At 48.8% G+C, this 22,513-nt stretch overlaps 1 protein-coding gene across 1 annotated transcript in view; it reads right to left on the bottom strand.

Moving 5' to 3' along the window:
* GALNT14 (polypeptide N-acetylgalactosaminyltransferase 14) overlaps positions 1-8,664 on the bottom strand; it is a 169,076-nt gene extending 160,412 nt beyond the window's left edge. The window contains exon 1 of the mRNA XM_067294683.1: positions 8,539-8,664. Within this exon, the coding sequence (XP_067150784.1) occupies positions 8,539-8,664 (126 nt within the window). The remainder of the gene's footprint in view (positions 1-8,538) is intronic.
* Between the last annotated feature and the right edge of the window lie 13,849 nt (positions 8,665-22,513).

Below are 22,513 nucleotides of genomic sequence, written 5' to 3'. Positions count from 1 at the left end.
TTTTTCCATTGCACAGGAAAGTGGATTGCGAGCAAATTCCCCCAACTATCATCTGGTTTTCACCCCTTCCTTCTTTAAACAGGAGGAAGCCAGTAAAAAACACACAGCTAAATGCCAGCCATCTCCCCGCTCGTGCTACTCCAATTAATAGTCAATCCACTGCACCCTTTGTTGTCACACGGCACGTAATTACCATTTCACGGAAAGCGTCTTTCTTAAACAGATCCTACTTTTGCTTTCTCCACGGATACATCCCTGTAATTGGTTTGATTGCACCAAATGCTGGGCCATCCTAGTGGAAGGGAAATGGTTATAACCATGTTTCTCTTTCACAGCTGCAGTACCTTGCTTTTGTATTTCTATGCCTTTCCCATGCTTTCTTTTCCACTGGCAAAGAGACCAGAGCTAACACACGCACGCACACACGCACACACACCAAATTGGCATCCTGTGGGTTGTGGTTGCTGCCAACTCTAATATCATCCACCGCTCTTGTACATGTAATTTAGTCGCTCATGTGCTCACGGGAAAGGTTGGGATGTTTTAAACAAAAAATAAGCAGAGGAAAAAGAAAAACAGACAAGCTCAGCCAGTCATGTGCTAAATGCACGTTACGCACACGCAATGTGTAGCACCGCACAGGCATCCTAACACCACATCAGGCACCAGCTCCTCTGGACACACAGGGCAAATGGTAACAGTCCCATCGATTTTAATAGGTGGGCTGTGATCCCACATTACGGAGAGGCTGCACATCTCTGAGGTTGTCCCTCGGGACTATGCTGAAGCGGGTCTCTGAGTTCAGCATCTGAAATTCAACACCCATCACAGCTGGCACCTTCTGCAAATTGCTGCAAACCCTCAGTCACATGATGTGCCCCAGCAGCTCTTTCCAAGCAGCTCTCCTATATCTGGAAAGGTGTCATTCTCTTATTTATACCCTGAGTAAACCACACACATGTCCATTTATCCAAGAAAAACACTGGACTCAAAATTCTACTCAAAACCTATATTCTGCTACCTGCGACTTTGTCAGCTGAGGACAATAATGCCATGCACACACTTATATGGGCATATAAGATTGTGTTATGTGCAATTCTGATGCTCCAAGTACCGTCCCTCGAGTCTCCGTGCTTGTCTGTCTTACACTTCCCTCTCATAGGCGTGTGCCTGCAAAACCACAAATGGCTCAACAGACTCTACCTTATGCTCTCTGCCTAGGGCTTCATTCCTACGACAAACTACTGAGCTGCAGGAAGAAAAGAAAAACTTTAAATAAGTCCCAATAATGTAAATGCTCCACAGACCTGCTTTCCCCAGCCACATAATCCTTATTCTGTAGGCATCCGACGTGCAAAATTCCCCGTGACTGAGGGGAGGGGCAGATCACACTGCGGAACCAGAATCAAGAGATGTCTGGAAAAAGCAAAATGAAACAAACCCAGCCGAAACGTTCCCTGGGCCCTGATTACATCAAAATATATCAGGAAGACATTCTCTTATGGAAAGGAAGAGGGAGGAAGAGAAAATAACCTGTTTTTTTGAGTAAATAATCTACCTTCCTACATGCATGAAATGGTGAAAGGATGAATAGGAAAAAAATCTCTTCCAGATAAACAGCATCTTTCTTAAGCATCAAGACACTTCACAACATATGTGCCATATCTAAGATGCTGAATGAAGAAGCAACACCCCAAATGCAAACGGTGTCATATGGACACAGACCTCACCTCGGAGACCCTCCAGCCTTAAAGCAACGTGGGCCCAGACTTCCCAGAGACTCAACTCCCACTCAAAGTCCTGCACAAGTGGACAGTTTCCTAGAAGAGATTAACAGACGAGCTTTTTTGGACTTTTTTTTGCCAAGCCTGTCCTGAGGGTCACCAAGAGTCAGTGTCACCCTGCTCATGCCCAAGAGCTGAGTCTTCCTAAAAACCCAGCTGCAGCGGCAAGGACTCAGACCTCACGGACAGACGTGGTTTTAGACCAACAGACAGGGAGAGCACCCCTTCTCCTGGTCACCTAAAGAGGACATGTCACCATGCGACATAAGCCAGAGAGAAGCTAAAAACAGTTCCTGCTGGCAACATGCAGGGTTCTCTGTTGGGATTTTGCCAGGAGAAGTGGATTATAAAAGAGACCATGACCATCCTGTATCCTGGGTTGCTACAGCTCACCCCAGGATCAACACCACCCCTGATATGCCTTCAGCAGCCAGCTCCACGGTAGTCAAACTATTTTTCTGGAGGCTCAAAATTGTCACCCTAAACATTAAGCACTAGGAAGGAAACCTGTATTTAGGTGAGCGCCTATCCCCCAAGTTAAACCCTGAGATTTTAAACAGGAACGAGCCTCATCGCCCTGAGGCTAACACAATGATAGGGCAGCACAGCACAGGGGATCAGTCCCCAGGTATCCTCTGTGGCCTTGGACTTGTTGAATAACATTTGGGTTTGGGCTGAACACTCCTCCCCCAGGCACCTCTCCAGCTGGTTTCTCCTCCCACCAAAACCCACGAGCACAGGAGGTCTTCGTGTACTGAACTGCGAAGTGACAAGCTAGCAAGCCGATTTTTAACTTAGGAGGTGGGTGAAGACAGGGTACACACAAAAAAGCAAGTCAGGACAAAAACAAAATCCTCACATAAGTCCATCCTGAACATACCGAGCACTTAAAAACAAAAGTCAACTGCCACGTTCCTAATGCCAAAGTGGCCCTGACATGCCGCCTCCTTCTACAACCTCGCACCTTGGAGTAATTCTACAGCTTTGGGACTTTTCAAGCTCTTTCTGTCCTTTCAGAGCAGAAGAAAAAGCATTTTTCCCCTTCTGATTCTCAACATCTTTTGTCAACATGATACATGTTACCTGCACTGAAATTTATTTAGCTTCTAGCCAGCAAAAAAAAAGAATAGTTTTTGCACCTTTTCCCTCCACCCCTCTTACTTTTTTTAAGGCATCAAGCCATGAATGGTACCCAGACATCCTGATGCTCATCATTTTGTAAAGCAAACAGGTCTTGTTCAATCAATATTTATGCCTCTATCACTCACAGATGCAACACGGAGCTCTAACAGAATGTAATGGGGTGAAATTCATTCATTGTAATTACCAGTGAAAAATTAACAGGGTTTTCATTTACTGCCTATTGTTTCACAGATATCTCGGAGAGAGCGCTGATGCACAGTCAGTGGATTAATTAAACAACGTGTATAATACAGGCTGCTCACCATTTGTCCATGCCTGGTTTATTAGTCGAGGAGGCTGGGTTTTGCCTGGCTAACTTTGGCGGGACATCTTGTCTCGCTCATATCGTACAAGGACACAGTCGCTCACAGAAAGAGGAGGCTCTGTTCAGAAAACCTGTTTCCAAAGCCCACCAGAGGGAAGGTCGTGCCTGAGAAGTGGCACCCGTTTACTCACCAGCCCTGCTCCGTACCTCTGACTGACCCCCAGACACAAGGACAGCTTGGGCAAGCTCTTTATCTTTTATGTTTTCATATCCGTTGCTAAGAATACAGCTAGGGGAGAGCAAATGGATTCTGCCCATCTCCTGCACCATTAATTTGACAGAGCTATGGACATCCTATAAAGCCTGTTTTTACTCCTACAAATTTTAGGCATGGACTTCACTGGCAAACTATGACAGAAAAGTTTCATCTTCTTTTCCACCCCAGACCTATCCAAGCCTCCAGTGAGCATGAGCTAAAGCTTGTCTGATATTAAATGGTCTGACTGTCTTTTTGTTCATGACAGATTTGGCAATTCAATCCTTTAATTGTTAAGATCTGAATTTTTGCAGGATACACAGTTATTTTAATCTGTTAAGTGCCTCTGCTGCTGTAAAAATGACAGGAATTTAGTATCTGGAGATTGCCAGCTGAGCTCCAGGTGCTGAAACGTTATGGATGGTGATGATGCAGAAGGAAATGCAGGCTGGTATGAGGAATACAAGTGCAAAGCTGGCAAGCATCTTTTTGCATAGAGGTCCAGTCCTGCAGGGTGCTGAGCATCCCTGACCACTCTGCGCAGGAAGGGAGGGTGCTTAGCATCACCACAGGCAGCTCTCATCTGCTCCCAGGATTCATCCCCCAGCTGCATCTGAACACATTCGGAAAGGAGCTGTTGCATCTCAAATGCTCGTACAAGTCAAGTGTATCTATCTTGTCAGGTCACTTTTTTAATAAAAGAAACTTCTCTGTAGCCTTTCTCCTGCAATGCAGCTCATAAAGGATCCGCTTTCCCTCCAGAGTCTGTCAGCTGTGCTTCAGCCATCCATCAGAGAAAGCGAGCAAGCGCGCACGAGGGAATAAAAAAAAAAAAAATTTTTTAACAACAAAAAGGGCTTCTTGCCCCTTCTTCACTCGCTACTGGCCCCGGGCTCCTCACAAACCCCTCACCACATTACAACTCTGCTATACAACCGGCTCACTTTACAGATATGCCAGCGTCAGTCAGACACAGATTCACCATGCGAAGGAGACGAGATGAGATGGCTACGGGGGTTGAACCTTCCCCTCTCCAGCTTCCTCATTAGCGTCAGCCGGGGCAGCCTTACACGCCAGCTGCGCAGCTCCAGCCGTGTTCGGAGCAGAGGCACTGGCACAAGCCTGGGGAGCCGGCTCGCCAGCTCAACAGCGCTGCCGAGCCAACTGCACGTCCTCCTCGCAAATCAGTTTGGGAATTTACTTGTAATTAATCCTGCATATCAGTTCCTCTCATTATTTCTTAATGTAATTAAGCTATTAATTTCTACATCTTCTTGTTCCTTCCAAATAAAAGGAAAGTAAAGGGCCCGGGTGGCGCGGAGGCAGGGGAGAAGGCTGGTGGCGGAGCCGGGCCGTGCAGTCGGGATTAGCAGAGCACGCGCCGAGCCCTGACACTGCCTCGCCGTGTGATTTCAGGTGAGTCGCCGATAGCCTGGCTTTTAAAGAAGGTTGAGCAACTCCAATTCCTCCCCAGTCAATGAGAGCCAGAAGGATACAAAGTTCAATTAACCTCTCCCGGTCTCCGTTTACCCAACTGGAAAACTGCAGGGGCAGGGAGACAGCTCGGAACTAATTAATGCTCGCGAAGGACTTCGAAACCCGCGACCGAGAGGCACCGAGGGCACAGCTTATCCGTGCATCCCAGCTGATCAGTAACCCAGGGCCGCTCTGCGCGCTCACACCGTCGTAAATCACTCAGCGGGCAGGCTCAGCTCTCCTTCAGCTTGATGCCCTGGCTGTTAACCGGCGTCCCAGATCAGGCCACGCTAGGCAACAGACACGGGCACATCATCACAGTTCGCCTTCTCGACAAATTTATAGGACTCTAAAAAGCGCAGAGAAAGGGCAAGAGAAAGTTTTGCTTGCTGCGCTTGATAGGGCTGGATCTGCCCTTTGAAAAAATGCAAGCGGCAGCAGTACTAACAACCTTGAGCAGCAGCAGCAGCAGCAGCAGCAGCAGAGGAACTGGAGAATTTGTCCCGCGAACAGCTTCCCTCAGCAAGCTTCACGGTGCTAACCGGAGCACATCGTTTTCTTCCACACCCTACCAAGCCCTGCAAGGTTACTGCTTAAAACACACCCCCAGCCGGGCATCCCCCACCCCGACGAGCCAGCCTCAGCCTGCTCCGGCAGCTCCCGCGCACGCCACCGGCAGCGGCTGTGCCCAGCCAGCCCGCTCCGAAACGGAGGTTGGGAGAGAGCGGGTGGCAGGAACGGAGGGGAGCGAGGGCAGGGAAGGAGCAGAGCGGTCCGGCTCGGTAATTCAGCGGCGAGGGGCTGCCTGGCAGCTCCGGCACAGGCATGCCTCCTCGCGCTGCAGGCAGCCGTTGGCCACCGCGCAGCCCGGCCCGTCTGGGAGACTAAGGGAAGGCAGGGAGATCAGATTAGGTAAGAAAACGAGAAGGTGAAGCCAAGTTAAATAAAACAGACAGCTGCGCCTACCTCTCCTGGCACTAGAAACCACAGCCGTGCGAAGGCTCGGCGGCTGCAACAGTGCCACCCTCGCCACTCCGCTCCCGCGGCCAGCGGGCGCCCACGCAGCCCCAAGCTGCAGGCACCATGGGGGCAGGCAGGACTTGAGGCCACCACGGGCCCCTCGCACCAGAGACTGCTCTTGGGAGACCTTGCTGTCACCACGAGCCACCCCTCCGCGCAGCTCCCGTCTAGTCAGGCACCAGACCCTCCTCTGAGCAGCAGCTCTGCCACTTGCACCTGGCAAATACCAGCTCCCTGCGGCTGGTAGCGAGCTCGGGCATCCATGCTGTCGAGTGCCAGCAGTGGGACATGTGCCACAAGCCCTGCCAAAGGCTAAGCGAGATCCTCCTCCGTTCAGCTCCAGCAGTAGGAGACACCACCAGCTGGGGCCTAACTAGAAGAGTGCAAAGGTTAAATCTACACGCAGCATGATATATGGTGTGCATATGGCCACAGAAATAAAGCTGGACTGAGAGAGAGGACAGAAGTGAGAAGGGTTGCCAGGAAAGTTGATGTGGATTTGCTCCATTTCTTCACTACAATTTACAAAGTTTGCACTGCTGTTAGCAATCTACTCCTTGCACTTTTGTCTCTTGGAAGTTGGGAGACCAGCAGTAACTGCTTGTGCTTTCATTGCAAGTAGCCTGTCCTCCGGGCTCGGGGCACAGGGCACACTGTCAGGCCTGTCTGTTGGCTGCGGCTTCCCTGGCTTGGGCACCGAAGTCAGCTTTGCATCCTTTGAGAGGGGTTAACTGAAGCAACATCATGTTCCTGCTCTCACAACTAGCTTATAATTCATACTACTCAAAAGTAGTTTCCAAAGCCAAAAATGTAATGCATTAAAAAAATGAATCTGTACTCTATGAATCTCAAGGCGCTGCAACTGTTTTGATGGAAAACTCAGAGGAAATGAAGGAGAGGCAATTTTAGCAGTCAAATTGCTGGAGTTACAGCAACTTGGCTTTGCAACTTCAAAACTTGGGGCCTGATCCTGCATCCCAGAAGTTCCCTTTGCCTGCAAGCAGGAGCCCTGTCAGGCCCATGACAGCATTAGCAATCTGACAGTCAGGGTGGGGAGGGCATTAAATCTAAGCAGCTCCTATGGCTAAGTCAGAAGGGGCTGCAAAAGGAAAAAACAATTGAGCTGCAAGCATTGCTAAACAAAAAGAAAGGTTCATTTGAACAGGAATACAGTAGATCATATCAAACATAGGAGTTTTTATATTGCAATTTTTAAGAATGCAGTTCCAATAGAAACCTATTTACACAAAAGCATAGTTATGGTGAAGAAAGCACTTTTATTCTGCTTTCAGTGACTTATTACCTTCCCCCCCTTAAATAAACAAATAAATAAATAAATAAATGTGTATATATTTATTTATCTTGTGGCCTGAAATTGCATAGATTCATTCCCCTCTCCTAGAATTGAGAGATCTCTGAAAGCTAGAAAAACCTATTCAATCATTTTTATTTAAAAAACATGGAAAACCAATAATTCCTCTACATGAAAAATCAAAGCAAGCTTTATGAATTCAGATTTTTTTTCCAAAAAGGTCTTGAATTCATTTTCAGAGGTGATATATACATATTTCATAGTCTGTGAAGACCTGGCTAATTGATATAGTTGCCATAAGTCATGGGCCAAATGCTTACTTTGGTTTCACTGGTACAAAATGGGGCTAGCGTTCGTACCCTTCCTCTCCTGCGATAACCGTTAGTTCCAGCAGACTTCAGTTCAGGACCTGGGCCCTCCATCAAAGGCCTAACCTTGATTCAGTTATTCAAGATTTACAGCAGCATAATCAGGGCCAGAATCTGATCCGTGTACTTTTAAAAGTTAACCGTCTGGTGAGCTCAGGCAAACTATCAGCTTAGCTGTTAGAGAGGAAATAATGTGGGAAATTGTTCGAACACAAACTGCCTGTAACTTTCCTGCTTTTCACATCATTTGGACAGCGAAACTCATTTGTTTCACTTTGTGCTTCCAGTCAGATGCTCTTTGCACTTCTCCCATGCTTTCGCTCCGGCGCAGTCTGGGGGTCTCAAACACGACACAAGTGTGCAATTCTACGTGCAGCCTTCTTCCCCCGAGACAAACACATCCAGGAAAACGCTTCGGCTCACACTAAGCCCCCGTCCTCAAACACCAGACAAAATAATAATAATAACAATAATAACAATAATGAAGAGCCCTGTGAAGTGGCCGTTATTCAACCCAGCCGAGGTGTCTGCACCCCTGCCAGCCGGTTCCCTGCCGCGGCAGACCGCGCCGCCGCTTCTCGCCTCTTCGGCCGCGCACCGGGCGGAAAGTTGGCCGGGGCGGGCGGCTCGGCAGCCCCCGACGGCGCCCACGGGCTGCGCCCCGCCGCCGGAGGTGCCCAGGGCCGGCCGCCGCCGCCGCCGGGAAGGGGGGCAGCGAAGGGGCCGGGCGCCCTGCAGCCGCGGGGCCGGCGCGAAACTGAAGGGGAGCGCGGCGGAGCGGGGGGGGGTCCCGAGAACCGCGGGGCTGCCGCGGCTGCGGCTGACTTGGGGCGGCGGCGCGCGGGGCTCGCGCCTCGGGGCGCGCCGGCCCTTACCTGCGGCGTGTGCCCCTCGGGTCCGGCCGCCTCCGGCCGCCTCCGCGCCCCGAAGAAGAGCAGGAGGGCGGCGATCCAGAGCACCCCCAGCAGCGCCAGCGCCAGCCGCCGCGTCGGCCGCCTCATCCTCGGGGTGGGAAAAGTCCGGCCGGGGCGGCGGGAGGGCGAGGAGGGGGCAGCGGGGGGGGGGGGCAGCCCTCGGCCGGGGGGAGGCCGGCGGGGGGCTCCTGCGGGGGCAGCGAGAGGCCGCGCGGGCAGGAGGGGGCTGCTCCGCCCGCCGCGGAGCCGGAGGAGGCGGCGATGCGAGTCCCGGGCTGTGCATGCTCTGCAGGGGAGGAGGAGGAAGAGGAGGAGGAGGCACCGCCGAGGGCGGGGGGAGGGGGCTGGAGCTGCTGGCCGAGGGGAGCGGGGAAGGTGCCGTGCGCCGACACCCCCGACCGACAGCCTCCCCCAGACCGACGGACGCCCCCCGGCCGCCCCGCTCCCCGCCCCGGGCCGGCTTTGGCGGAGCAGCGCGCTGCCCCGCACCGGCACCGACACCGGCACCGGCACCGGCACCGGCTCCGGCTCCCGGCCGCTCCCCCGCGCCGCCGGGCCGGGCCGGGCCGGGCCGGGCCGGGAGCGAGGGGCCGCCGCAAAGTTTGCCCGGCGCCCCCGGCCCGCTCCGGGGCGAGGGGGGGCCGCTGTTTAACAGCGCACACAGGAGGCTCAGACATGACGGGAAGATTAATTTATCCAATTGAAACAGCAGGGGGAACGCAGGTAGGTGGAATTTAATTACTGGATTTGGAAGAGAAGACGTACGTCTCCAGAGCTGTCAGGAGCACTTAAAAAATAAAATCATAATCATCAACACGGCGCGGGGCTGCTGTTGGTATGCCGGCAGTAGCTCGGGACGCAGCAGAAGGCACGGCTCCGTCAGTGGTCCGACAGCGACGGCCCTCAGCTAGCACCACGGCCCTGAAAGGACGCTTTCCTTCCGGCTCCCCCCTGCAGCCCCACGGACGCAGTGAGTGGGAAGGCCTGTCTGCGTAGGGCAGACAAGTAGGGTAGCATGACATGGAAATTATAGACATTGCTGGGGGGGGGGGGAGGAACAGAGTAGGACTCCAGAAAACAGTTGCCTCTCCTAGCTGTCCCTGCTCACCTGCCTGACTTGCTGCTCTTCCAGTCCTACCACTGACAAGTATTGCACAGGCTGAGCTCTCTCTTGCAGATGACATTAGAGAATAAATTACGTATTGGAGCAGATGTGAGTCATTCATGTTAGTACAAAAACTATAGCACAAAACCCCATAAAAACAGGAACCCATGCATAAAGTAACATATGGAATGAATTGGTGATAAGATGTCAAAAGCTGGAAAGTCCAATGCACATGTTGTAAACAATCTCTCCGATGCCTTTCCCACACACTCCTGGTTTTATTATTTCCTGCGGTTGTTTTGTGTCACTTGTTAATTTATCATTTGTGATCTTCAACCTCTGTCCTCCTCTGATTTATTTCCAGGGCTCAGTCCTTTTCCCCTAATATAATCCATGCCTCTCAGGCCCCAACATTCACAGAAAGATGCCCAGATAAAAATTTCATTAGCATCCACAAAAAGGGACATTTCTCTTTCTTTGTTTTAGGGCAAACTGACTTTGAAATGCCTGTAACAGAATGACAAAATCCAGGTCCAGTGGACAGGCTTAGGTCGAACTTTGTTTAAAACAACGGCAGCGACACTCGGTGCCGCGATGCAGAAGGGCCCTGGCAGCTAAGCGGGAGCCACGCTAACTCCACGCGAAGAAAGAGGAAAGCCCTCACCCTGCAGGAAGAGGCCGTTTTCCAGGCTGCTGAGTCAGGGCTGAGCCACGATCCCGACACCGAGTAGGAGGCCTGCGGGAGCCTGAAAATGCCACCCCTTCCCAGAGCCACCGCAGACAGCCTCATTTGTCACAGCAATTAATGTGCTCCCAGCAAGGCTGCCACGCTCCAGGCCTGCCACCGTCAGATGTCTCTTCTCAGACCTGGAGGAGACCTGCAGGTGGAGGCAGGTCCCATCAAAATGTTGCCTTACTGTTTCTCCCGAAAGCTCGCCTGTGCCAAATGCCTGCAAGGCACCTGAGAAAGTTTCAGCAGCTGATGCACTTTGGTGGTGGCTTTTCATATGTTTTCATAGTTTTCTTCATATTTTGCGCTCACGCCAGCTGTTGCTGGAATGGGCTGGTTGCTACCTTTCAGTTACTTCACTCCAACCCCTTTGGGACAGGAATCACCTTCCAACTGAAAAGATCATCTCGCATCAAGTAGAAATTAGCCGGTGGTGTTTTCCTGGCTAGGACTAAGTGACCTTGGCTGCTATAATGCAGCATTCCCACTGACATGTTTATAGAAGGTGCTAAGCTTTTCCTAGCAGACCTTGCTCCACGCTAAGAGGCAAGAAAGCTTTTACAGATAAAAGCACCTGGATGTTATCATTCAGAGGTGGATTAAAAACCGTGTCTTTTTCATAGCTCAGACTGTTATTGGAAGTTATTCCAATATATATTCCCCAAATATAGGGGGAAGTATAGAAAATCTAAAGGAAATACATTACAAATTAGATTACAGGAAAGGTAATAAATAGGACGAACCTGACAAAAACGCTACCTGATAATGCTATCTTATTACATTGAGAAACAACTCCCTCTACTGAGGGAAAGCGTTATTGACAGGGGCTCAGCCACTGTGATAAATAGCGAGCTGTGCGAAGGAGAGATAACTAGCAAAGGCCTTATTCCTCCCTGCCTTGCACCAGCTGGCACCGCTGCACCGGCAAGAACTGGGTGCCACCATACCACAGTGGGAATATGCAAATCCCTGTTTGATAGAGCTTTGTAGCTCCTTTGTGCAAATGCCCCGTGATGAGACAGGAGATTAGAGAAGCTCTAGCAACGCATTTGATTTCAAAGAAAGCATATTCCTTCTGACCGCTGCCACTGAAGGCAGAGTGTGCGTGCATGCATGCTGGGACAGATAAAATATTGAGCAACTGATAGTAATAGCTGCATAAACAAGAATGAGGCAAGAGTACAAATCCTTAGGTTAGGAATTATTTAAAGTCGTAGACTTTCAGATACTCTTACATAAAGATTCTGCTGCAACTCCATTAAAAAATAGCAATAAAGAGTGGTCTGTTGTATTATTGATATCCATATCTTTCCCTGTTTTTTTCATTTTTCATCTGCCAATCTCGGAGTCTTTACAAGTGAGGTCAATAACATTATACCCATTTCAGAGCAAAACTTGTTTGAGGCCAGCAATAGAGCCAGGGATAGGAGAAAAAAGTCAGGGAAGCCTGTGTTGGTAATTAAACAGGTACAGAATTAAATAGCAGGCAGTGAAGAAAGGTAGGGCTCCTGTGTTCAAATGTGGGTAGTGATAATCTGACAGCTTTTTGGCAAGGCTCCTTTGTTGATTTCAGCACTGCAAAGTTGATGAAAAGTAATCATCTTGTGAGAGCAAAAATGGGACACCACTCATGAGTGGAAGGGGACCTTTCCCAATTGCAGCCTCAGGCAACGGCCCTTCACAGTCCTGCCTTTAAGGAAACCCCCCCCCACTGTTTCAAGCAGAAAGGCTATCCCTAAAGCATGGCAAGGACATTTTCATCAGGTCTGCAAGACAGCTCAGGACTATTTCAGGGCTGTTTTCACTAGGAATACTCTCGAGGTTTGAGTTTTGAGATCCCCTCCGTTCCAAAAGGGTTATAAAGAGTTTGGGGTTTGTTTCCGGAAAGCTGAAGGTCAGGAGGAGATACATTTAAGAAGTGTCAGAGAAAAAAATTCCACCACTGACAGAGATGCTGGGAAATCCCAGCCGAACACCACAGCTTATTGCAACGTGGAACAACCTCACCGAGGTCTGGCTGAAGAGGAGCCTTCAGGACATGGAGCCCAGCTGGCAGAGGAAGAGCTGGGGCACAGCCAGCAGTTTAAGGCAGGTCAGGTCTCACTGGTGTTTATGGGAGTGCAGCTTTTCCATAAGAGGTGCTGCTTATAGCAGCTATTACAGAAGAATTTCTTCATTTTTGCAAAAACGAGATCTGCCTTTAAAAGGGTCAGCATGGTGATATACCTCCACGGAAGACTAGATTTCGTTCAGTGGACAACAGGATCATTATGGTCCTTGACCCAGGCTTGGGAAAGAAGACATGTACAGATTTTTCTCCCTTCCCTTGGAAAAGAGTACACTACATTTTTTTTGAATATAACCATGCTGAGAACAGGGACAGGAAAGGAGAGAGAGCACATCTCAAGTGGCTCTCAAAGAGAAGCTTTGGCACATACTCAGCACTGGCATGTTTCACAAGATACTCAGCTCTCCTGTGTCACCCAGCAGCCGCGGTGCCAGCCAGGGGCTCCAGAGAGCAGATGGGCACATGTCTGTGGCCCAGGCGCTGCAGCCGCCCCGATGGCCCCAACCAGAGGAGCCTGTTCCCGGGGCATCTAGAAAGACGGCTTCTGTGCAGGTCCTGGTCTGTTTAAGGTATTGTGAAGATTGTCCTTTATTTTTGTGGCAGGTAAGTTCAGCTTTTTGCTTCTCTGCTGCAACAGCAGCCTTTTCCTTTGTTCCTGGGACTCATCCTTCTGGTCCCTCCAAAAAAGCTAGTGCTTACACATTGTACAGTCCCCTGTGTGCCCCCAGAGAAGATCACAAATGCTAGAAACAGCTCTGAGCTAATACCAAGAGAATTTTGAACTTAAAAATAGTTCTTAAAAAACCTTTAAACCTGGCTGTTTTCTTCCCCTTGCTGAGATAACAGAACCATAGCTTGTCCTACATCTGCAGCCTAAACTAGAGATTCAAATGTGAGGCTTTAAAGCACTCACCTTCTCCGCTAGGGCAATCATATCACTTTAGCACATTCTCTCCCACTGTTACAATCAGAAAGGCAAATGGAGGAATTCCTGAGGGCTTTTTGCAGCTGCTATTGGCTTTGCAAGCAGATCTTTTCCCCCTAACTGTAAAGGACCTTTTTTCTTTTTTAATTAAACCGCAAGCGTTCTTCCCTAGCAAACTTTCCACAATGGCGTCTCCAGTTAATTAAAGGTTTAAGCTGTCAGGAAATGCTACGCATAAAAAAAAATAAAATAAAAAGGAGAACTGCTTTAATAGCATTTGTTAATTGAAGTTCTCATCAAGTCAGCTGCAGGAACACAAGCTGTTCCCCGACTAGATGGGGACGAGCACGCATCCAGGCCTTCATCTGCAGTTCCTACAAGTCAGACTCCCACTTTCAGTCTAGCTTGTGTGGCATTAAGGAGGTAGCACTGAGCTCCCTCGCTGTGGAGATAAATGCAAGGACTTCACCATAGTAAGATAATGTTTAGATGTGCATGTGTGGGGATGGGGGGTTCTTGCCTACCACAACATCTTCGCAACATGTTATAACTTGCATATCTTTAGCAACTGTAATCAAATGGCCGCTACTTACACTGTGTCCTTAATTCATGTTCTCCCCCGTCTGTGTCCATTTGCTGGAGGACAGGTTTTTCTGTATAAGATACAACTGTTCTGCTAGCTCCCAGCATTTCCAGGTGTTGGGATGGTGCCAATATAAGCAGGTGTGGGAGCAAGGGCCAGAGCATGGAGAGATTTGGAGGGAGACACCTTTACTTCAGCATGTGGCCAGCAGACATATTAAGGAGCGCAGATCCGGTAGGAAGTGTTTCTCAGCTGTGACCACCTTGAGCACTGTTCACCGGTTGCTTTCTCTGACCAGCCCCGGTTTTGTAGCTTATTGCTACAATACAGCTAAGGGTCCTGCTGTCCTTTAAGAAGGCAGTTTCTCCCTAAAAACAGTTGGGAGAGGTAAAATAGCGTGGATGCTGTTCTCCTGCTGGGACTCACCTTTCAGATGTTAGGGAAGGCAAAGCAGAGCCGTGCTGCTGGGTCGGGGTGAGGAGTTCCCTCGCCGGGTGGAAGGCTCCCTCTTCTCCATGCTGGGACACAGCTGGCAGGGGAATCCAGTCTCTGGATTCCAGTCTCTCCAGCCTCTAGAGCACAGGGAGGACACCGAACCTGTCCCCACATTTCCAGGGATGAATAGTCTCTTTTGAAGCTCCACAGCATGGACACTTTCTGGGGAGAGCCCATGGAGAGGTGATGGCCACTGACTCCCTAGATAGCTTGTCTCCTAACTGAATACTGGCAAAAGACAGTCTAGCTCTAGGTCACAGCAACAGCCACGGCAAATCTCCAGGACACCAGCAGCATTTGAGAGGAAGAAGTCAGGCAGCTCTGTTGGCCACAAGCCACAGCAAGCGTTCAACAGGCAAACCAGTACAGCCTAGCAAAGGGCAGGTGAAACTTCACTGCCCGGCAGCAAGCTTGTCAGGTGCTGGGCACCCTGCAGTCCTCAGCACATCTCCGGGTGCTGCAGGGGAGGCCCCTGCGCTCCCAGGGCCACCGTAACACACGGGAAGCAGCAGCAGGGCTCAGCTGCCTCCTGGGGAGGTGGGCTCCCGGAGAGCGGTCCTGCACACCCACACTGCAGACCGCCACGGCGAAGCAGAGAGCCCGGCCAGAACTCAGATCAAACCCCTCTGTTACGCTGAATGTGTTAAACCAGTCCACTCATCCAGCTGCAAGACTGTGTCCCTGAGACACATTCAGGACCACAACTGCAGTTTCTACGGGTGACATTCACACCAGAACAAAGAACAAGTCGGGTGATCAGTTAGAGAACACATTAGCCAAAATAACACATTGTCCCTAAATCACCTTTAATGCTTCTGTCCTTTTGTGCGCAGGTGTTAAGCAGACTTTGGAGCCAAATCTCTGCTTCTGTAATATATAAGTGTGGCCCGATGCCAAGCAGAATTTAGGCATCCATTAACACAGCTGGCAATATGCAATGTTGCACCAGGCTTTTTGTGAGAAGGAGTGTTTTCACAGTTGGATGCCAAGTTTTACCCTCATCTTCCTCCTAGAAAATTTCACATAGAAAAATTCTTGACTATTCATCCCTCCCTTCTCCCAAGGGATCCAAAACTGAAGAGAATGAACCACAAACCATCTGACTTCTTAAGCCTTCAATCACATTATTTAGATGAAGTGTCTAGAAATAGAAATTTCTCCTATATACAAAAGCGGCAAGTATAGAGTGATTTATATTCAGTCAGGCCATCTCCTGTTTTCCAAGCATGTGCTCCAAGGTGCTAACAACTAACTCCTTATCATCTCCTTGAAAAAAATAGTTAAAAGCAAGCAGTTATTCTGTTCAGAAAACATAACCTGAAGGTCTAGGCTTGCTCTGTGCAGATCTTTATACAAGAGTCATGGCGTTCTCCAACAGGAAAGCATACACAGTGCTACAGATCTGCCCTTGACATGTTTGGGAGAATTAACCATCTCCTCTTCTATCACAAAATCATTGTTATTGTTTAGAAAAGAGCAGTAGCTTCATTTTCCACTGGCAGGAAAAAAAAATTCAAGACTGCTCTTTAGAAAACAAAGTTATGTTCAATTGCACACATTCATCTTGCTGATATTGAGCAAGAACAAGTTAGGAGCCCAACAGCACTATTTTTCACTTCCCCACGTAACACCTCAATAATGTATTCAAAACCGTTAGCACCTGTTAGTCCTGGAGGCTCACACTGAACCAGAGCAAGCAATAGATGCAAACAGAGCAGGTAAAGAGGTGATCAGGGTTCTAGACAGCTGAAATATTTTCCATTAGGACACCGCAATAACTACCACTGAATAAGCATTTCAGCAGATGGTGCTATGAGCAAGGGAAGAGTCCAGGTAGGATCAACCCAGGCAAGACACGCGAAGAACGAAACGCGTCTTGATTTAGCTGCAGAGCTGAATTTGCTCAGGACAGCAGGACATGTTCCAAACAGATTGGGCTACCCTACCTAGGAGGGGGATTTCACAGAAAATTCTGCGTACGAGAGCTAATTGGAGGAAGCGGTCCCAGCATTTTGGGTTCTGATCTCCTCGCAGTAATGAGCACACAAACAGATGATGCATATGCATGAGGACATAATTAAGAGTGGTAAAACCTGGAAGATTTTCAAACTCCATGGCAATTACCAACTTAAACACACAAAAAAATTAAGATAGCCTTATACCCAAAGGAAAGTTATTATTCGGAGTGTCTTCCCTCATTACAGTTAGCTCGGGCTCAAAGAGCAGGCTGGTAGTGGGGGGAGAGCTGCCTTCCATTAGCAGCAGGTGCTCTCCCCGGGACGGAGGCAGGATGCTGACATCCTTCTGCTCTCACCGAGGCATCTCAAACGGTCCCAAAATGCTTTAGCAGAACAAAATTAGAAAGTGGAGAGTGCACATGAGTGACAGCTTGGGCTCCCCTGTTGCTCTTTGGGCCTCTCTGGTGAAGAGCGTTCACGGACAGAGAGATACCCTGTGTAAATATATTCACTAAATAAATGTGGTAATTATACTGAATATTATTCTCAGCAGAAACAGCAGTAGGGAAATGATTTGCATAAGAAATGTGGATTAGTCATGTAAATGAATGTGTTATTTGTTTATAAAAAAGATTAAGTTTTGTCTACAGACCTAGAACTAAACTATATGTCGAAGTTAACACTTAGCCAGTGTCTTACGCCTTCCATATACCCAGCCTGCCTTTATCAATTAGCTTCATTTATGTGTCTAGCTATGTGTTTTGCACCAGCCTGTTTTGCTGGAGCCCACAGACTCCCTCCAGCCCAGGGCATAGTGAAGTTTCCCTCGGATGCCTGGCTTTGGCTGCCATTAAAACACCTCTAGAGAAACAGTAGCATTTAATCTTTCCATTTCAGCGAACAGAGACTAGTGGCAGGAGAAAGAGAGGAGATGTTTTTGGGTTTAGAGAGCTACACGTAAAGCCTGGCTCGGGAGGAGGGATCCCTTTATTTCCTTCCCCCCACGCTGGATGCAAGGACGGGCTCAGGTCGCTGCGCTGCCCTGCGTCACCTGGCACCAGCCAGCCTCAGCCCCGCTGCAGCAACCCCAGCCCAGGGCTACCAGCTCCAGGAGAAACACGGACAGACGCAGGGGACAGAAACATGGTCACAGCTCAGCCTGGGCAACCTCCCCTCCTGCGGGGGAACCAGCCCAGCTCCTGCACCCGTGCCGTGAAGAGAGCGTGCACCCGGCACAGCCACTGGGAAAGCCAGGAGACTTTCGTCCTCTTACGGGGTTTAGTGGGAGCTTTACTTATGGGCCAAGTCACGGGGGGAAACATCTTCAGCTGATCCTCACTTTCATAAGCAACAGCATGGGCCAGCTGAGGAGCTGTTGCTTCTAGCTGCTTTAAAGAGTAGCAAATAATTTGAGAAAGGATATATGCCTGCCTTACAGCACAAAGGGCTTGATTTACTGCCGCAGTAGTACCTCCCTTGCAGCTCAGATTTTTGCTTTATTCAGCAAGGTGACGTGGGAGCCGTGGAGTCCTTCAGTTCACTTCAACTGCTGCAGGTGGCTGGAGTGAATAGAAATTCTTTGATATTCTTCACATTCTTGCCACCTTTTAACATAATGTAAAAGGTAGTGTTGAGGAATGGCACCCCCACATGGCCTTTCCACTGAATTTCTCCTATGATTTTATATTTCCACATACTTGTGCACCATTAAAAAACAAAAGATGAAGAAGAAATAGGGGTCCTTTCTGCTGCTCTCAGCAATTTATTCTTGCAGCATACGAATTACCTTCTATGTTAATTCAGTCCCCAAATTCTTTATGGGCTTAGCTGTGCCTTAGTTTGACATAGTATCCCTTTTCTTTTTGCATTTTATATAATTAAAGCCCTGCAAAACTCAGCAATTAAAATTGTTGAAAATTTCTGCAAATTGGAAAACACTGATCTGGATGATGGAGACCATGAAGTGCCCAAGCCTTGCCTTCACATCCTGCCCTGCACGGGGAGCAGAAGAGCAGTCTGTAGAGGACATCTTCAGTTCTCAGTAATGCCAGCCTCAGCTGTTCAAAAATCAAAAGCTGAGCTGTTCAAACCAAGCTACTTTTAAGATGCTCAGGGTTATTTCTGCTGTCTGAATTTGCCTCCTGACTCTTGGGAAGCTAGTACTCACGGATTCCTCGCAGTTCCTGAGGATGAGCATCTTAATGTCAGGCTAGCATTTCTATACCATCACCCAGCTCCAGAGCTGGGCCCCTACGAAAAGGCAGTTATCACAGTGCTTGTAGAAGTTGGCCACAGCAGATGTGCTCGACATGGCCATCATCTCAACTTCAAAAAAAGGACGCTGACAGGCATGGTTGCAGGTTAAAATGAGACCCCCAAACATCTGCCCGCTGCTCACATGGATGTGGTCAGACCCTGCAGCTGGGACACGCAGTCCAACACGAATCAGTTCCTATGCGATGTCAGACGTCAGCCCGGAGAGCTGGAGTTAACAAACCCCATTGGATTGACAGCAGGGTGGTAACAGCTCAGCCCTTCAATTTTAATCTGTTGACATTGTGCATCAGTGCCCTAAGAGTAGATGTTTTTTAAAAAGAGTTATGACTCTTTCGAGATGTGTGCAAGATTAAGGAGCAGGTAGAAAGAGTGTGTGATGTCAAGTTTGTTTTATTTTTCCTTCTAAAAGAAAACACAATATATGCCAACTATCAAGTTGCTCAAGTTACAGAGAAGAGGCAACATGAAATCTCGCATCCAAAGCAATGCAGTCGTTCAAGATATATACTGTATCCAAAATGGAATAAAAGATCTGGTCCTAACTCAGGTGTGTCCAGTGCTCTGACTCAGGTTTCCATGGCCCATGCTGCAAACCCCTTTACCCTGCTCACTGGCCCTGGCTCTGGCTGTGGCCTGCTCACCACATGCTCAAAAGTGCTATGGCCAGCAGGGCCTGAATTGCTAGCAGTGTTCATAACTAATACTTTGGTTTTGAATGGGGCAGAGGGAAGGGGGAGACTATCCCAGGCATAACCCCAGCTTTCCCCTCGAAAGCCAGACTTTAGCATCCGCGGCAGAGGCTCCTGCGGCTGCAACCCAGAGAAAACGCAGGATCAGAGCTGCCGCCAGCCAAGCTGAAAGCACACAAGTCAGGGTTGCTTAAGACCCAATTTCTCATGCCTGGGTTTCAACTCTTCAACAGTGCAGAGCTTCTTTCAAGCAGTAAGTGGTTTATGTCTAGCTGCAGCAAATTTATGAGAAAGAAAGAAATCCTCTTTTAGCTGAGGAAAATAAAAAAACAACTAGAGCAACTATCCCTTTCATTTCAGCTCATTTAATGAACATCAGCTACAGACATCATTCTCCTAGTCATATTCGCAGGAAAGTGAGGATCTCCACACCTGTTTCTGCAGGGTGCTCATCTCTTAACCCTTCCTTTGACATGAGATGCATACTTGGTTTATCAGAAAAAGATAGGATCCTTTTAAAATATGACTCTTCATATCAATCCACATTCTGGGCCCTTTGAATATGAGAATGTAAATCCCACATTTGTATATGGTTATGGTTAGGGTAAATTTTCCATCAGAATGGGTTTCAGTAAAAAAATGAACTTTTAATTGCATGCTTTTTTAATGGAGAGTCCCTGTGTTTGACAACAGCTGCAAGTTTTCCTGGAAAAGCTTCCCCTCAACAGCAGCAACAAAGTCTTTTTCCACTGTCTCACAGAGCAGTTGAAAATTTGTACAAAAAACAACTTTGGTTTCAACCTGACTCTTACTATGAATTTGGGCTCCAAGGCCCCAGCTGACTGTCCAGCTATGATGTTATCAATGATAAAGAGGAAGGGTAATTCACCCAAGAGTCATTTTCTATGACACTTTTCACCACTCATTCAACAAAAAAGTAGGACAGAAACCCAGCAAAGGAGCACTGTTTCTCCCTGGTATCTGCAGTCACCAGAATGCCAAGTGGGTGCTTTGCAAGTAGCATCAATCTCTGGCACTGCCAGGCTGGATTTTAGTCAGGAGTTTGTAGAGTTTTTTTTTTCCTTTACCCGTGAAATGCCTGCTTCTGACATTCCATGGATGATCTGAGCAAAACAAAGATCTGCCTAAATTGGAGGGAGCGCAATGGAGACATTCATTTCCCCAGAATAGGTAGTGTAACAAATCAATCCTGACCGCAGTGATAAATTGAACTTCAAGCTTGGTGATACTGCTTTTCAGGTCTAATCCAGTGCAAGACACAGCAGGAAGGAAAGGCAAAGGCAATCGTTAGCACTTCATTTTGCGAGGAGCTGCTCACGGAGCAGGGGGAGGAAAAAAGTCTTCTTTTTCCCCTCCTTTTGTAGCACAGTATTTCAACAATTTCTGAAGAAGGTGGCATGGAGCATGTGTGTAGGTGGGGTGCACACACACACACAGTGAGGTGCAGGAAAACTCCCCAGTGATCACTGCTCATTGCCAACCCCCGTGCCTTGGGACAGGACCATAACCTGCGTTCCTGTATGCCAGTGTGAAAGAAGCATTGCTTATGGGGAAAATCTAGATGGTGACAGTAGCGATTACAGAGGTGAGGCAGTGCTCTGGTGTTCAAAGGGAAGAGGAGCTTGTGGGCAAGGTGCTGGGTTGGGCTTTGGGAGATTGAGGTTCAAATCAGGGCTTGACTGCAGAATCCCAGGCAAATGGCTGGGACAAATCACTCTCTCCGAGCAGTGCAGAAGTGCTTCTTTTTCCTGCATTTCTAAGTAGATTGCAAGTCCTGCTCTCCAGGTCGCACAGCAGCCAGAACCATGGAGACCTCACCTCCATCCCCTCAGCACTGTGGCACTGTACATAATAACAGAGGGGATTTTTGCCCTTAACTCTCCTGAGTCTGGATGTAAACATCACACCTATGGGAAACTCCTGCCCATCAGCCCTCTTCCATAAGGGAGCATGGGGTTGCATTCGGGAAGGGTCCTGTGGGACTAATGGCTGGAGAAAAGTCTCCTAGCCCTCTTTCTCCGGACTGAAAAGCCCACAGTCTATGGAGGAAATAAAAAGGATCCAACACTTACAATTTTTTAAATCCCATCATCTGAATCCAGTTGTATGGTGGAGATGCAGGAGAGCAGAAGGCAGGATCAGGGACTGGTGAACACTTGGATTTTGAAGGGGTTTTGATTCCATATTCCCACTTTGCCTCTTCATTCACCTCAGTGGCCTCAACTGTGCACTGCTGGGACACCTTGCACCTGCTCTGCTCAGGGCCAACCACTTGGAGCCACCTCCCCACGGGAAACAGGCTTTTCCTCTGAAGAGCCTCAAACTCCTCACTTGTATGGCTTCATGCAATAACAGCTCCCCTTTTATGGGTTAGGATTGTAACTACTGCTCAGTAATCAAAACCAAAAAAGTTATTTGTTCTACCCAGAGCATCTCACGGTGTAGTCAGGCTGTCTGCACAGCTTGACCAGCTATGATGGTGGCTTCTGTGGTACCTACTTGAATGAGTATCATACCTCCCAGTAAAGGATCTTAACGTGCTTTTAGGTAAAGCAGAAGCATTACTGGCTGCACTGTAAAAATGGTGAAAGTGAGAGATGAGACCTCAGGCAGAGAGCCACAGTGCAAAGTCTGAATGCTTTATAGAGCTTCAAATTGTAGTTGATTGCCCAGAGACAGAAACACAGGGATGTCAAACCTGGAACAGTCTGGTATCTCTCTCCCAGGGTGGTTGATGATAGCTGTCCTAGGGTAAGAGCCCAATCATCTCGCTGTAACTTGCCATGGGGTAATTTGTCCCCATAGGATGGCTCTTCTCCTTTTGCCTGAAGCCAGATGTCCAGTCTCTCCCAAAGCTCTTCGCTGATACTATGTTTCATATGACAGCTCCAGACATGATGGTCATTCATCTAAGCGTTAGCCCGTTTTTTAATCCGGTTATGTTTGAGAGTAGAGTCTAGCCTGTTCCCATCTGGACAGAAGTCCTGCACCATGCAGACTATCTGCAGTGAGGCTGACAGGTACCTACTGCAACCCAGCCGCAGAGTTAACATGTGCACCAAGCACATCCAGGGGACCTCAAATG

The sequence above is a fragment of the Apteryx mantelli genome, chromosome 3 (assembly GCF_036417845.1).
Source record: "Apteryx mantelli isolate bAptMan1 chromosome 3, bAptMan1.hap1, whole genome shotgun sequence".
In the NCBI taxonomy this organism is placed as follows: Eukaryota; Metazoa; Chordata; class Aves; order Apterygiformes; family Apterygidae; genus Apteryx; species Apteryx mantelli.
The sequence above is the reverse complement of the archived record's forward strand: the minus strand, read 5'-3'. Positions and strand labels throughout refer to the sequence as shown.